This window comes from Petaurus breviceps, unplaced genomic scaffold (assembly GCF_028583685.1).
Source record: "Petaurus breviceps papuanus isolate PSGF00001 unplaced genomic scaffold, PetGlider_PUasm1.0 186, whole genome shotgun sequence".
NCBI lineage: Eukaryota > Metazoa > Chordata > Mammalia > Diprotodontia > Petauridae > Petaurus > Petaurus breviceps.
Window position 1 is genome coordinate 48,604,713 of NW_027185798.1, and position 12,128 is coordinate 48,616,840.

The 12,128-nt window shown below is 42.8% G+C and overlaps 1 protein-coding gene across 1 annotated transcript in view; it reads right to left on the reverse strand.

The window, feature by feature from the left end:
- The window catches only part of PRPF38B (pre-mRNA processing factor 38B), a 10,147-nt gene extending 5,181 nt beyond the window's left edge, over nt 1–4,966 (reverse strand). Inside the window, exons 1-2 of the mRNA XM_069090480.1 lie at nt 4,324–4,966; nt 526–594 (exon numbers count right to left, since the gene is read on the reverse strand). Coding sequence (XP_068946581.1) covers nt 526–594; nt 4,324–4,617 — 363 coding nt within the window. The 5' untranslated portion in view covers nt 4,618–4,966. The remainder of the gene's footprint in view (nt 1–525; nt 595–4,323) is intronic.
- Nucleotides 4,967–12,128: the final 7,162 nt, after the last annotated feature.

Sequence of the window (12,128 nt, forward strand, 5' to 3'; positions counted from 1 at the left end):
GGGGGGGGGGGGGAGGAGGGAGATAAGAGAATGAGCATCAATAGTTAACACCAAAAGGTTGACTCTATCTAGGTCAAGGTTCTTAACCTGGGGTCTTGGTTAGATTTGAAGGGATCTGTGAACTTAGGAGAAAAAAATTATCTTTGTTTTCACTACTTTCTCAATTTGGAATTTCTTTCATTTATGAATGTGGACAACAAATATATTCTCTTACTCTGAGAAGGGTCCATACCACACTGCCAAAGGGGTCTATGAGACAAAAAAGTTAAGAAACCCTGGTCCAGATATAATAATGGCAGGTATTATTAGTCTTAGCAGAAAAAAACTAAGAGGGAGAATCATACATACTTCTTTATTTTCTAACCCTACTAGTCATTTGAATTCAGATTTTTCTCTTTTAAGAATTGCTACCTGTGTGTCAACTGTCTAACTGATATAAAAGTCTATGTTTCCCTTGTAATAATATAAATTTAAGATTTGTCACCAGACACAGAAAAACTTAAGAATGCACGTACTTCTACTTACCCCTCCGCACATCCCTGTCTGGCCTGCTGTTTTTCTGCTTCCTTTTTCCCATGGCTCAACATGTGTGACCTGGAAATATCAAGAAGGTAACTATCACAACATTCATTCTTTAAGCTTAAATGTCTGATAAAAGAAAACCAAAAACTATCAACACAGCAGCTCTTCCAAATGTCTTTGTAATCTATCTACTTTAGGATTAGACAAAATCGTTTCCTCTTACAACTATGAATTCAGTACAGTATCTCTGAAAGAAGTTTGATTTTTAAAAGAATACCAAAATGACTATCTTAAATAGAACCCTTACTACACAAAAACAGCTTAAAATAAATTATTAGAGCAGCTTTGCTAATATTCACATGGGGCCAGGACATTTATTATATGGCATTAGTAAAGCTCAAAATGTTCCATGCTTATGCCTATAGAGCATAAGCTTCTTACCCTAGAAGAATGACTGATATAACCAAAATTTTGTGGTTGGTAAATTTCTGTATTCAAAACTATATATTAAATTAGGAAGCCTATTTGAATATTGTAATCACCATGTACATGACCACATAACAGTCTCCATAGATTTGACTCTAATAAGTTCTTTTCTTTTTTTAGGGTCACAATGAGCAAATTAAATCCTAAACAATGACAGTGAAATTAAATTAAACCTTATTATAATTCAGTATATTTCTGGAGCAAAAGTGCACGTGCCAAAAAACAAACCAACCAAAAAACCACTCCTTTATATTGTTACCGATCACACTATAGATTAACAAAATGAGTGAATATTTATAATCTAGATCCACATAAAAGCCATACTTTTCCCTCACAATTCACCTTGCACAACAGTTGAGTATCATCTATAATCACTGTTAGTTTTAAGTGTTTACTTATAATATTTTTACTTTCAAAAAGATCTGTTTAGGGATTCAATCTTGAGTTGCACTGTTATTTTTTATGTATAATCAGAGGAATATTTGCTTTAATACAAAGCACAAAGACATAACATTTTTAACTATTAAGAAACAGTTAATTTGTACACAAGTACAAAAAAATTTTAGGAAAAAAAAAATCACACATATACTTTGGGCTTTATATGAAGCAAAGGCTAGATTTTAATTAAGATAGGGCCATGAATATAAGACTGGTAAGGGACCTCCCTCCCTTAGAAGTCACCTAGTCAAACATACCGGAAGGGACTGAAGGAGGATTTAAACCAAATGATCTTTTGAATCCAAATCCATCACTTTTCCCATTACACTGCTTTCGAAAAGAAGCTTCACTAATTTAGGCTTGTATGACAATTTAATTCTACTTCAGTACTGGGTCTGACTAAAGTAATACAACTTTCTACATTACAAAATAATGGGACTCATTTTTGGTCATAGCACTTTTACTATTGCAAATACTCTAAACATTTTCTCTATCAACAATGGAAAAATAGAATGTTAGCTCTAATAAGCCACAATCCAAAAAGTTTCTTAGGTAGATTAAGAACGATTTTTGTTTCTTACATTGTGCTTCAAAGGTAAATGGATATGTCCTTTTAACATATTAATGTCAACCTTAAGTACCATGTTTTTGCCCACTATTAATTACCTTAAAATTTTCAGTGGCTTTGCCCTAAAGAACATCTACCTGGAAATATTTCTTTGTTGATCAATATAAACCTATCATCAGTACCTACTGTTATATGGCAGTAGAAACTACCTAGCATGTCTGAACTGGAAGGCTGCTGGGAGTGAGAAGAGAAGAACTGATGCTCTCCTCTCATTCCACATAGAGAAGAGATCAAGAAAGGTTAGATGACTTGCTCAAGGTCACAAAGCTAGTTGTTGGCCAAAGGATCACCAACATTTCAGCTTTATGATAAATTTAGTGACCTATCACAACATGCTGCTTACTTTTCATTTTTCTTTTCCAATGTGTAACTATTTTATTCTGCCAAAGAATGTTGAGATTCAGTTAAATATTGACAGTGTGGTTTGAGTATCCAGCATAAATTCTATTATACTTTCAAATCTTTCTTTCTGGCATCATTTGATTAGGACCTTTGATAATTATATGCTTTTAATTTTCTAAATGAATTTTCAAAACAGTGTCAGAGTAAATCTTTGGGATTTACTATTTATAAAACATACAAACCTGCATATCTCCATTTCATCCTTCACATGCTTTATATAAATCATGTCTATTATTATCATTAGCACCTACAACTGAACAGACTATTTATTTAGCAAGACAGAGAATACAAAGGAAAAACTATATAAGCTGACTTTCAATTTTTAAAAATTGCACTGGTTTATGTCATAAATGAAGATAAAAGCACACATCTATTTCCCATGCTATTTCAGTAATATCCCATAATAGAAAAACTGCTTGCCTTGCAAATTAAATTTTTTAAAAAGAAGTTCTGGCTTATAAAACTACAACTGAATCCATAACAGGCTAGTAATATAAATTATTCTCAGAAAGAGAACAAAATCACCTCTGCAAAACGGACTCCTTATCTCCCTAGCTGCCCAAGTATCCCTTCACGCATGAATCTTTGAAAATGTCAAATAACTAATATCTTGCCTCTGCAACACTTTTCAGGTGGAAAAACTAAGAAAATATAAATTAAAACCTTTTTACTAAAATCATCTCCACTAAGACAAATAGAAACATTCTGCTAAACACACATTTCTATTAATGTCTAAAGCGATTTTACAGGTCACTTCGTTAAACCAAAATAACCATTAAATACGCTTAAAAATATTTAAAAGGACTGTTAAGCCTAGCAATAAGCCTGTTTTCTTAATTATGCTCTAGCATCAAGAATTCTGGAAGTTATTTCCTAGATGACATATGGTATATATCTAGCCTTAAAAAGAGGCACAGATATGGGTAGTAGACCTAACTCTTGTGGGCAAGAGGAACCCAAACCAGTGGTCAAGCAAACCAATCTACTTATTCGTTCATTTAGCCGGGGAAATGCATTTAAGGCGATTGAGGATGATTAATAGTGCATACCTCTACCTGCGACCCTGGGCTGCTCCAAGCCTCGCTGCAAGACTGAGTCAATCCTGCTAACGAAACAAGAACTGAGACAAGAGTGCAGTGAGGAGGCGCCAGGTTATCGCCCCAGCACAGCCAAGCCAGCACCGACCCTGCCGCTGAAGCCCAGGGCCCAGCCGATCCTCTACTACCTCCTCAACTACGCGCGGGGGGTGGCTCACGTGCCCCCCTGCGATTGCGGCTCCTGCGGGGAACGCGGGCAGGCCTCCTGCCCTGCCCTTTCCCCCCACCCCTTGACTCAGACTAGCCCCCGCGGCCAGCTCAGCTACGGGGCTCCGGGAGAACCCGGGATGGGGGCCCAAACGGGGGTCGGTAGGCCCACAGACCCGGGGGGGCCGAGCCCAGAGCCGTGGCGGTGCCGCCCGGCTCCCGTCAAAAGGAGTAATTGAGAGTGGTTGGTTCAGCGGAGGATCGAGTTACTGCCCCCCCGCTCCTCCTCCTCCGGCAGGGATCGGCGTTACCCGGATACCGGGTCCGGGGGGGCAGGCTGGGGTGGGGGGAGGAGGCAGGCGGAGGAAGCTCGTCCAGGCCCCAAAGCCTGAATCGAGGGGAGGCAGGGCGGGCGGCCGGCCTCTGCCCGACCCCGCCCCGGCGGCGGCCGCAGCCACCAGAGCCACCGGCCGGCGGGGCGGGCGGGGAGGGGAGGGGGGGCGGCTGCCCCGGCCCCGCGCTCCCCTCCCCCCGCCCGGCCCGACCTCCGGGCCTCGGCCCCGCGCGGCCCCCGCCCCCGGCCCGGGCCTCGGAGCCCCGTACCTTGAAGTAGATCTCGTCCACCACCTCGTGGTAGGTCTTGAGCTCGTAGAGCTGCACCTTGAAGTAGGGCGACGACAGGATGTTGGTCAGGATCATGGGGTTGAGGTTCATGGTCTTCTCGTTGCCCCACAGCGGCAGCACGTTCCCCTGCTTGCCCGAGGCGGCGGGCTTAATGGCGCCGCCGCCGCCGCCGCCGCACTGCTGCTGTTGCTGCTGCGCCGCGGCCGCGGCCGCCTGGTGCTGCGGCGGCGGCTGAGAGTTGCTGCCTGTCAGCGCCGGGCTGTTGTTCGCCATGTTGCGGCGGAAGGCGGGGGGGAGGGCAGGAAGGAGCAGCAGGAAGGGAGGGGGAGCAGGGGGTGGGGGCGCAGCGAAGCTCGGCCTCTCGCTCTCGCTCGGCACAACGGTCCGGGATCCTACTCCATGGAACGCCGACGGCAGGAGCGGGGGGCCCCCTCGCTGTTCCGCCCCGGCCAAGGCGGGGTGAGGGGGGACTGGAGGAGGGAACCCCACGCCGAAGCTGGGAACTGGGACGCGGGCCAGAGCAACTCCCGGAACAAGGCAAGCAGGCGACTGGGGAGCACGATCTCTTCCGCCAACTGCCCCTGGGAACAAGATGGAGGGCCCGGGCGGAAGTGACGTGAACTCGTCCCGGCGTTCCAAGTCAAGCCTGGGACCAATCGGAGGCCTCTGGGGGTGGGAAAAAAGTTTGCCTGGCGAGGGTGCGCCTCCAAACTCCCTCCTGAACCGTCGGCTTCGCCCTCCGGTAATTGCTGCGGATGCGGCCCGGTCGGTCGGCAGGAGCCTAGTACCTGGGTCTGACCTTTCTGAGGGCTGGCAGTCTCTTGATTCGGGAGAATGCCCCTTCCCGGCCTGGGACCCAGGGCCAGACTCTTTCCCTAGGGGAAGAGAACTTTAGGGTCGGTCATCCAGCCCAGAAGAGGGAAGGCAGGCCCGGCAGGGAGTAAGTACCCGAATCGGGATCCTGGTCTCTTCCAGCAGGACCCGACCCAGCCCTCGGCCGCTTCTAGGGCGCTGTCGTCTCTTCCGTGAAGACAGCTCGACGTGGAAATGGTTTTTTTACCCCGCTTTTTAGGGGAGTAGGGTGGGGTGGGAAGGGCGCTAGTGAGTCCCAAAGCCTTCTAAAAATGGGTTCCTGTTTACAGAAGGGCTGCACCACCCCGGGGTCCTGCCTCCCCAGAACATGGAAATCAAACTAGTTAACCCCAAATCACTTTTTAAAAAGTTACCTTTAAAGAAAAATGAAATTTAAAATACCAAAACTGATTTTTTAAAATGTTGCAAAGTCCAATTCCTTAGGCGTATCTGCTTTAAGGAAATCATCAAAATGGTTTGCAGTTAGCACAACAAATATCCAGCAAATGGATAGCATGTTGGGTCCGTACTTGAAGATAGTTTGTTCTCTGAAAGCACTTTCATGTCTTCCTTAAAATCCTTTGTACTGTACTTTCTTCACATAAAGGTGCAAAGGGAAACATTAGGACAGCCCCTGTGCGGGATATTAAACTGCTAATTAATTAGCAAAATCAGAATCAAGTTTTACTTAGAATTTGAGTCAGGTATTCCCCCAGCTGTCACACTCTTTCAGAATAGCAGGTCTATGTTCCTCCTTCAATAAACTCCTGTGGCAGGATCAAATGTAAGATACACTCTTTGGCATTAAAAGCTGTCAAAAATTGGGCCCTCTCCTATCTTTCCGGTCTTCTTACAGTTTACTTCACCTCCACCTCTGTTCTAGAGACACTGACCTCTTTCCTAATTCCTCAAACAGGACAGTTCAGGGCCTGACTGCCTTTTCATTGCTTCTCCCTCTTTAAAGGAATGCCTTCCCTTTTCCCCTCTCTGCCTCTTGGCTTCCTTCTAGTCTCATTCAAAACCCTGCCTTCTGCAAGAAGCCTTTTTTTCTGATCTCCTTGATGCTAGTTCCTTCCCTGTAAGATTATTTCCAACTTATCTTATATATTATCATGTTTGTGTCTATGTGTGTAAACATAGTTGTTTGCGTGTTGTTTCCCCACTTTAGACTGTACCTAGGGAACAGAGGGTTGTTTTTTTTTTGGGGGGGGGGGGCTTTGTATCCTCAATGTATAGCAGTCTTGGCCCATATGAAGAGGTTACCCCCAGTCCTGCCGAATGATCAATTGAAAAAATGAATCAAGTCTCAAGTCTTCTCAAGCCAAAGAAAAGTAAAATTTATTCGCTTGCATTAGACACAGAGTGCTAGGTCATTCTATGGTGCTCTCACTATTCTACGGCGCTCTCACACACCTGGTGTGAGATGGGGTCTTATATATAGAAGGCTGTGGAAGGAATCTAGGGGTGGTCTAGAGGAGGAGTTAATGAGGTCAATGAGTGATTAAGGGTGGGAGGTAGCTGGAGGCTAAGTTAATGAGGTCCATGAGTGACTAAGGGTGGGAAGCCACCTGGAGACCACAAACAATGGTGGGCTAGGCCAATTCTAGGATGGGAAGTCTAGTAAAGGACTTGCCTCATCAAATGGGATGATTTAATCAAGAGTGCAAGGGTGGTTCCCAGAGCCTGTACCTCAAGGGGGCTCCCAGAGCCCATACCTCATCACATATACAATTAATATTTATTGACATGACTTCACTTTGAAATGCATAGAACTAGAACTTTTGTAGAGTAAAGCTTCTGTAGGGAATATGTACCATACCCAAAATCAGGGGTGGGAAATCTACAGCCTTGAGGCAACATGTGGTCTTCTAGGTCCTTGGGTGTAGCCTTTTGACTGAGTAAGAGCAAATCCTTTTTATTAAGGGGATTTGTTCAGTGAAATTTGGATTCAGTCAAAGGGTCACACTTGAGTACTTAGAGAGTCTTATGGACCTTATGATCTTGAGTCAGTAAACCTTATTTATATAAGGATGAAATCCAAACAGTCTCATCCCATTTTAGCTCTAATATCTTAACTAGATGAAGACAAGTCTTAGTTGGACAGTCAGTTAAAAGACCATAGACTGAGTGAAGAGTTTTTGAAAACCTTTGGATGAACTGAAATGAGGCCAAACAGGAAGTCTGTTCTAATAATCATAGGAGACTTAGGCATGCCCAGAGATCATCTATAAATTAGCAAGCAAGTGGAAAGAGAATTGAATTCTGGAGTTGGAGTCTGTGGCTTTCTAGTATATCCCTGAGGAATTACTTGGAAGGAGGGAGAGCTCCATTCCGACAAACCACTCCCTGAAGGTGGGGCCATTCCAATTTAGAAGGATCTGGAAAACACTGGATTTTCATCATTGTCCAAAACTACATCTGATCAACTGACAGCAATGTCTGTATAAGGAGCCATGGAGAAATGGAAGATAGATTTTCTATGCTTAAGGGGAACTTCCTGAGCCCTCTACAGAGAGAAGAAAAGGACTTTGAGCAACAGGGAGCTGTGTGAGTTACTCCTTTGACATATAGGCTAAGTTTGAGGCCATTCTTCCCTGGACTCTACTGGTGAGAGTGAGCCACACAGCCTTTGGAAAACACTCCTTTCTAAAAAAACAACAACAAAATTCTTTGATCTAGCTAACTAAATGATTCTTAGCTGATAATCTTGGTAGGAAATCTGTCTTGTTGGGGCTTCAGCATTATCCCTGGAACCCTTCAGGGAAGACACAGCCAGGCTCTGTGGCTTTGACTTGTCAGTGGGAGTGGGAATTTGGATAAGCATCCTTGGAGCTTTCATGGTGAATCTTAGTGATTGTATTAAACATGTAGACAAGGAAAAATGTGTTTATGTGCTCTGTTAGAAGCGTTTATACTACTTTTTAAAAGATGCAGTATTGGATTACCTGAAATAATAATAAAACATTAACCATATGTATTAATATATATAACATATATGAAACTTGTAATTTTTCCTTTGCCTACAGCTATAAATACATGCAGAGTAAGTATTCAAGTGTGCTTATATTCTTTTTGAAACTTCAAGTGTGTGGGGAATAGATATCTGGCTAAGAAATAATTTTTGTGAGCTGGTAGAACTTTTAGTTCTTTTCAGACATGCTACATTTTTCATATTTCTCCAGCTGAAATGTATTAAATTGTTGAACTTCCCTGCCTCCCTGTAATGTAATGCCAAGCAAGGCAACTTCCCAGGTTCAAAATACCAGCATAGGTGCTCTCTATTTTATTTAGTGACAAACCAAGAACAGAGAAGATCAAAACATGACATCATTCAAAATACAGCATTTACTAAGTGTGATTAAATAATCTCCAAGGACTACCCCACCCCAGGACTTTCCAATCATTCAATCAATTACAAAGTCCCTGTTCTAAATACTACTCCACCCCTAGGCTATACCTTCATTTGGTCCACCACAAAACCCCTCTTCTCAAATGGAGATTATTTTCCAAACATAGGTAAAGTACCTTCATTTGTCAATCACAGAGCACAATAAGGTCAAAAGTTCCCCACCCCTAGGATCACAATTGAATCTACCCCAGAGTTACATCAAGTTTAAACACAGCACTTAATACCCAAATGGAGGTCTTTTCTTCATCTTGACACGAGGCAAGTTCTCAGCAATCTTAGTTCCTGGGGAGACAAGGCTTAGCAAGGCCATAAGATACATTGCCAGTCCCTTCATGAATTTATCCTCTGTCTGTAGAACAGTCCTAGAACCCCTGAACACATTAGCAAAGCCCTCTCCCAGGATTTCTGTAAACATACAACAAGAAAATCCTTCTTCAGGGCTTCCGAACCAACAGAAAGGTTCCCAGACCCCTGCAACAACAGCACTGTCCCTCACCAGTGGACAGTATTCACTCTGTCTGTAGGACAGTCTCCAGACCCCTGCAACAACAGTACTGTCCCTCATCAGTGGACAGTATTCACTCTCTGTCTGCAGGACAGTCTCAGGGCTTCTTAACCAAATGCCAGGTTCCAGGACTTCTTCAACAGGACAGTCTTTCACCAGTGGACAAATCTGGCAAAATAACATCAAAACAGACAGACAAAGTACCAGCAAAACAGCCATGTCTCCTCAGTCCTTGGCAGCTCAGGGGGGCAGGTCTCAAAAGTCCAGGGCAATTCAAAGCGGCCACCAGCAATTCTCTTAGTCTCTCTCTCTCCACGAGGTGCTGCTTCCAAAAAAGATCTTCCGCCTCTCTCTAGTGTCTCTCCAAATCTACCTCACCAGCTCCTCCCAATTCAGGACTTTCTTTTCACATCAACAAGCCCATCCCACAGGTGGGATTAACAAACTCTGGGTTTTAACACAATCAATTTGAAAACCAAGCTAATACAGGGGAATCTTTAATTGCCATTACTATCACACTCCCCCATTTACATGTATAGCTATAATTATTAAAAGGTAGTTTATATTTGTCATAAAAAACTGCTGTTGAAAAAATATCAAGAAAATATTAGCTTATTGTTTAAACTATATAATTGTCTATTTTTTCTAACATAGCTTTTCTTTTAAAAAAAATTTATTCATTTATTTTTAGTTTACAGCATTCAGTTCCACAAGCTTTTGAGTTGCAATTTTTCTCCCCTCCATCTTCTCCCCTCTCCCCAAGATGGTAGGCATTCTGATGTTGGCTCTACATATACATTCACATTAAACATATTTTTACATTAGTCACTAACATAGCTTTTCAAAATAATTCCCCAGCTATTAAAGATGAATTTCTTGAATTGGATTTCTCAGAATCTAAGTACAGGAAGGGACAAGTCCAAATGGCATCTTAATAAATTATCTCCTCTCAAGATTTTTGTTGCAGAGGAAATTTCAAAATCAATACAATATTCTAGGTCAGATATCTGGAATTTTGGAAGCATTTATACTAGTTTTCTTTTTATTTACATAACTATCATCCCATCCAACCCTCCTTTTTTTTTTTTTTTTTTTTTTTTTGGGAGGGAGCCAGGGCAATTGCCCAAGGTCATTCGGCTAGTAAGTGTTAAATGTCTGAGGTCGGATTTGAATTCAGGTCCTCCTGACTCCAGGGCTGGTGCTCTATTCACAGAGCCACCTAGCCGCCCCCAACCTTTCCTTTACTAGTGGGGATAATTTAACATCAGAAAAACGAAACCTCGCAAATTCACATAACAGGAGAGTTGATCACTAGAACTCAGATTCTCCGATTTCTAGTTCAATGAATTGGCATTTGTTGTTTCTCAGTGATACTGCTGACGTTTCACTTCTTCCGGGTGAAGTATCAATCAAAAAGAAGCAAATGCAATTAATTGCTTCTCCCTGTTTATTGCTTATTCGTCTCCCCCCCTTTTTTTTTCTCCCTCCCCTCATTAAAATGAGAGCAAGGACTGTTGGCTTTTCTTTGTATCCTGGGTGCCTGGCAGAAAAAAAGTAAAGGTTTAAGGAAAGTTTGTTTGGACCTCTGTCCTGACCTCTCAGAATCGAAACAGACCTTAATTTCGTCAAATCCCGTGTAATTGAACCGGAATCTTCTCTCCATCTCTGACAAATAATACCTGCTTGAAACACTCCACTAATCAAGAATTCACTAACTCCTGTGTGAGGCTGCCTGTTTCACTTTGTTAGAGCTTTCTACTGCCAGGCATTGTGCGAAGCACTGGGGATTTTCTCCAGTGAAATTCAACAAAAAGGTAGACCGAGGCATATTCTCTCCGAGCAATATAACAGTTTACTAGTAAGGCACTGAACCTATTTATAGGGAGATCAATGGCTTCCATTCGTTTCTAGCCAAAGACCAAGAATTGATGCTGCAACTTCTTTTGATTAGCATAGAACAAAGAACATAACAGAATAGGTGAGGGTTAATGGTTAAGGGGTTGGGAGTTTCATTCAGATGAGGAATCATAATTGGTTACATTAAGGCAAGGGGTTTACATACACACACATATACCCCTCAGACCACCCCCTCTCTGTCTTAAAGGAATTCGTTTTATGGATTGATGGGACCAGCTGCATCCTGAAGTATTGCAGCTCTTAGCTAGAATTCCATCTTCTGCAATGTCTTTTCCAGTCCTCTTTAGTCTTAGCACTGTCACTCTGAGTTGACCCCCAGTTTATCCTGTCTGTATTTACCTTATTGGATTGAGCTCCTTGAGACAAGGGATTGGTTTGTTGTTGTTTGTAGCTCTGTTTGCATCACCAATGCTTACTACAGGACTGTTGTATAGTGATTAATAAATGCTAATTGACTGATTGTTAGAGTGGTTTTTTTTTTTTCCAGTATAGTTGATTGGGTGAGCCCTCCAGGATTTTTTTTACAAGGTTTATCTTAGTAGTATAATGATTACCCTTCTGCTATTCCATGAAAGTTAATAAGGTTCTTATGTACAATTCTAAACACCAGGTTGTATCTGACTGGGTATTCAGAAGGTACTTAATATTGAAGTGGACAGCCGAGCAGTAACAGGACAGCAATGCCAATTGCAAATTTAAAGAGTGTTTATTAGCCAGCCGGCGACTGCCTCCCTAAGACTTAGGGAAGACAGCCCCAAGCCTTCTGCAGAGCAAGTTTTTATAGAGAATGAAATGTTAACGAAATGTGGCTAACAACGAAATTTGCAGTTTAAGACAGGTGGTCTTAAACCTCCACATGGAGGTAGGGGATTAAGCAGAGCGTGAAAGCCAACAAGGTGTGGTGCCGTTTCTAGCAAAGCCTTAGATACAAACAGATCTGTATCTGGGGTTCAAGGATGTGATGTTTCTAGCAACACAGGTGGAAAGTCCCCAAACTTCTGTGGCCTAACAGGTGGTTTCCAGGGACCCTGGTGGGGCCCCTTCTTGCAGGTTGTGACTGGGAGGGGGCTTAGGTGTCTATAATTTCTAATGGACACTTCA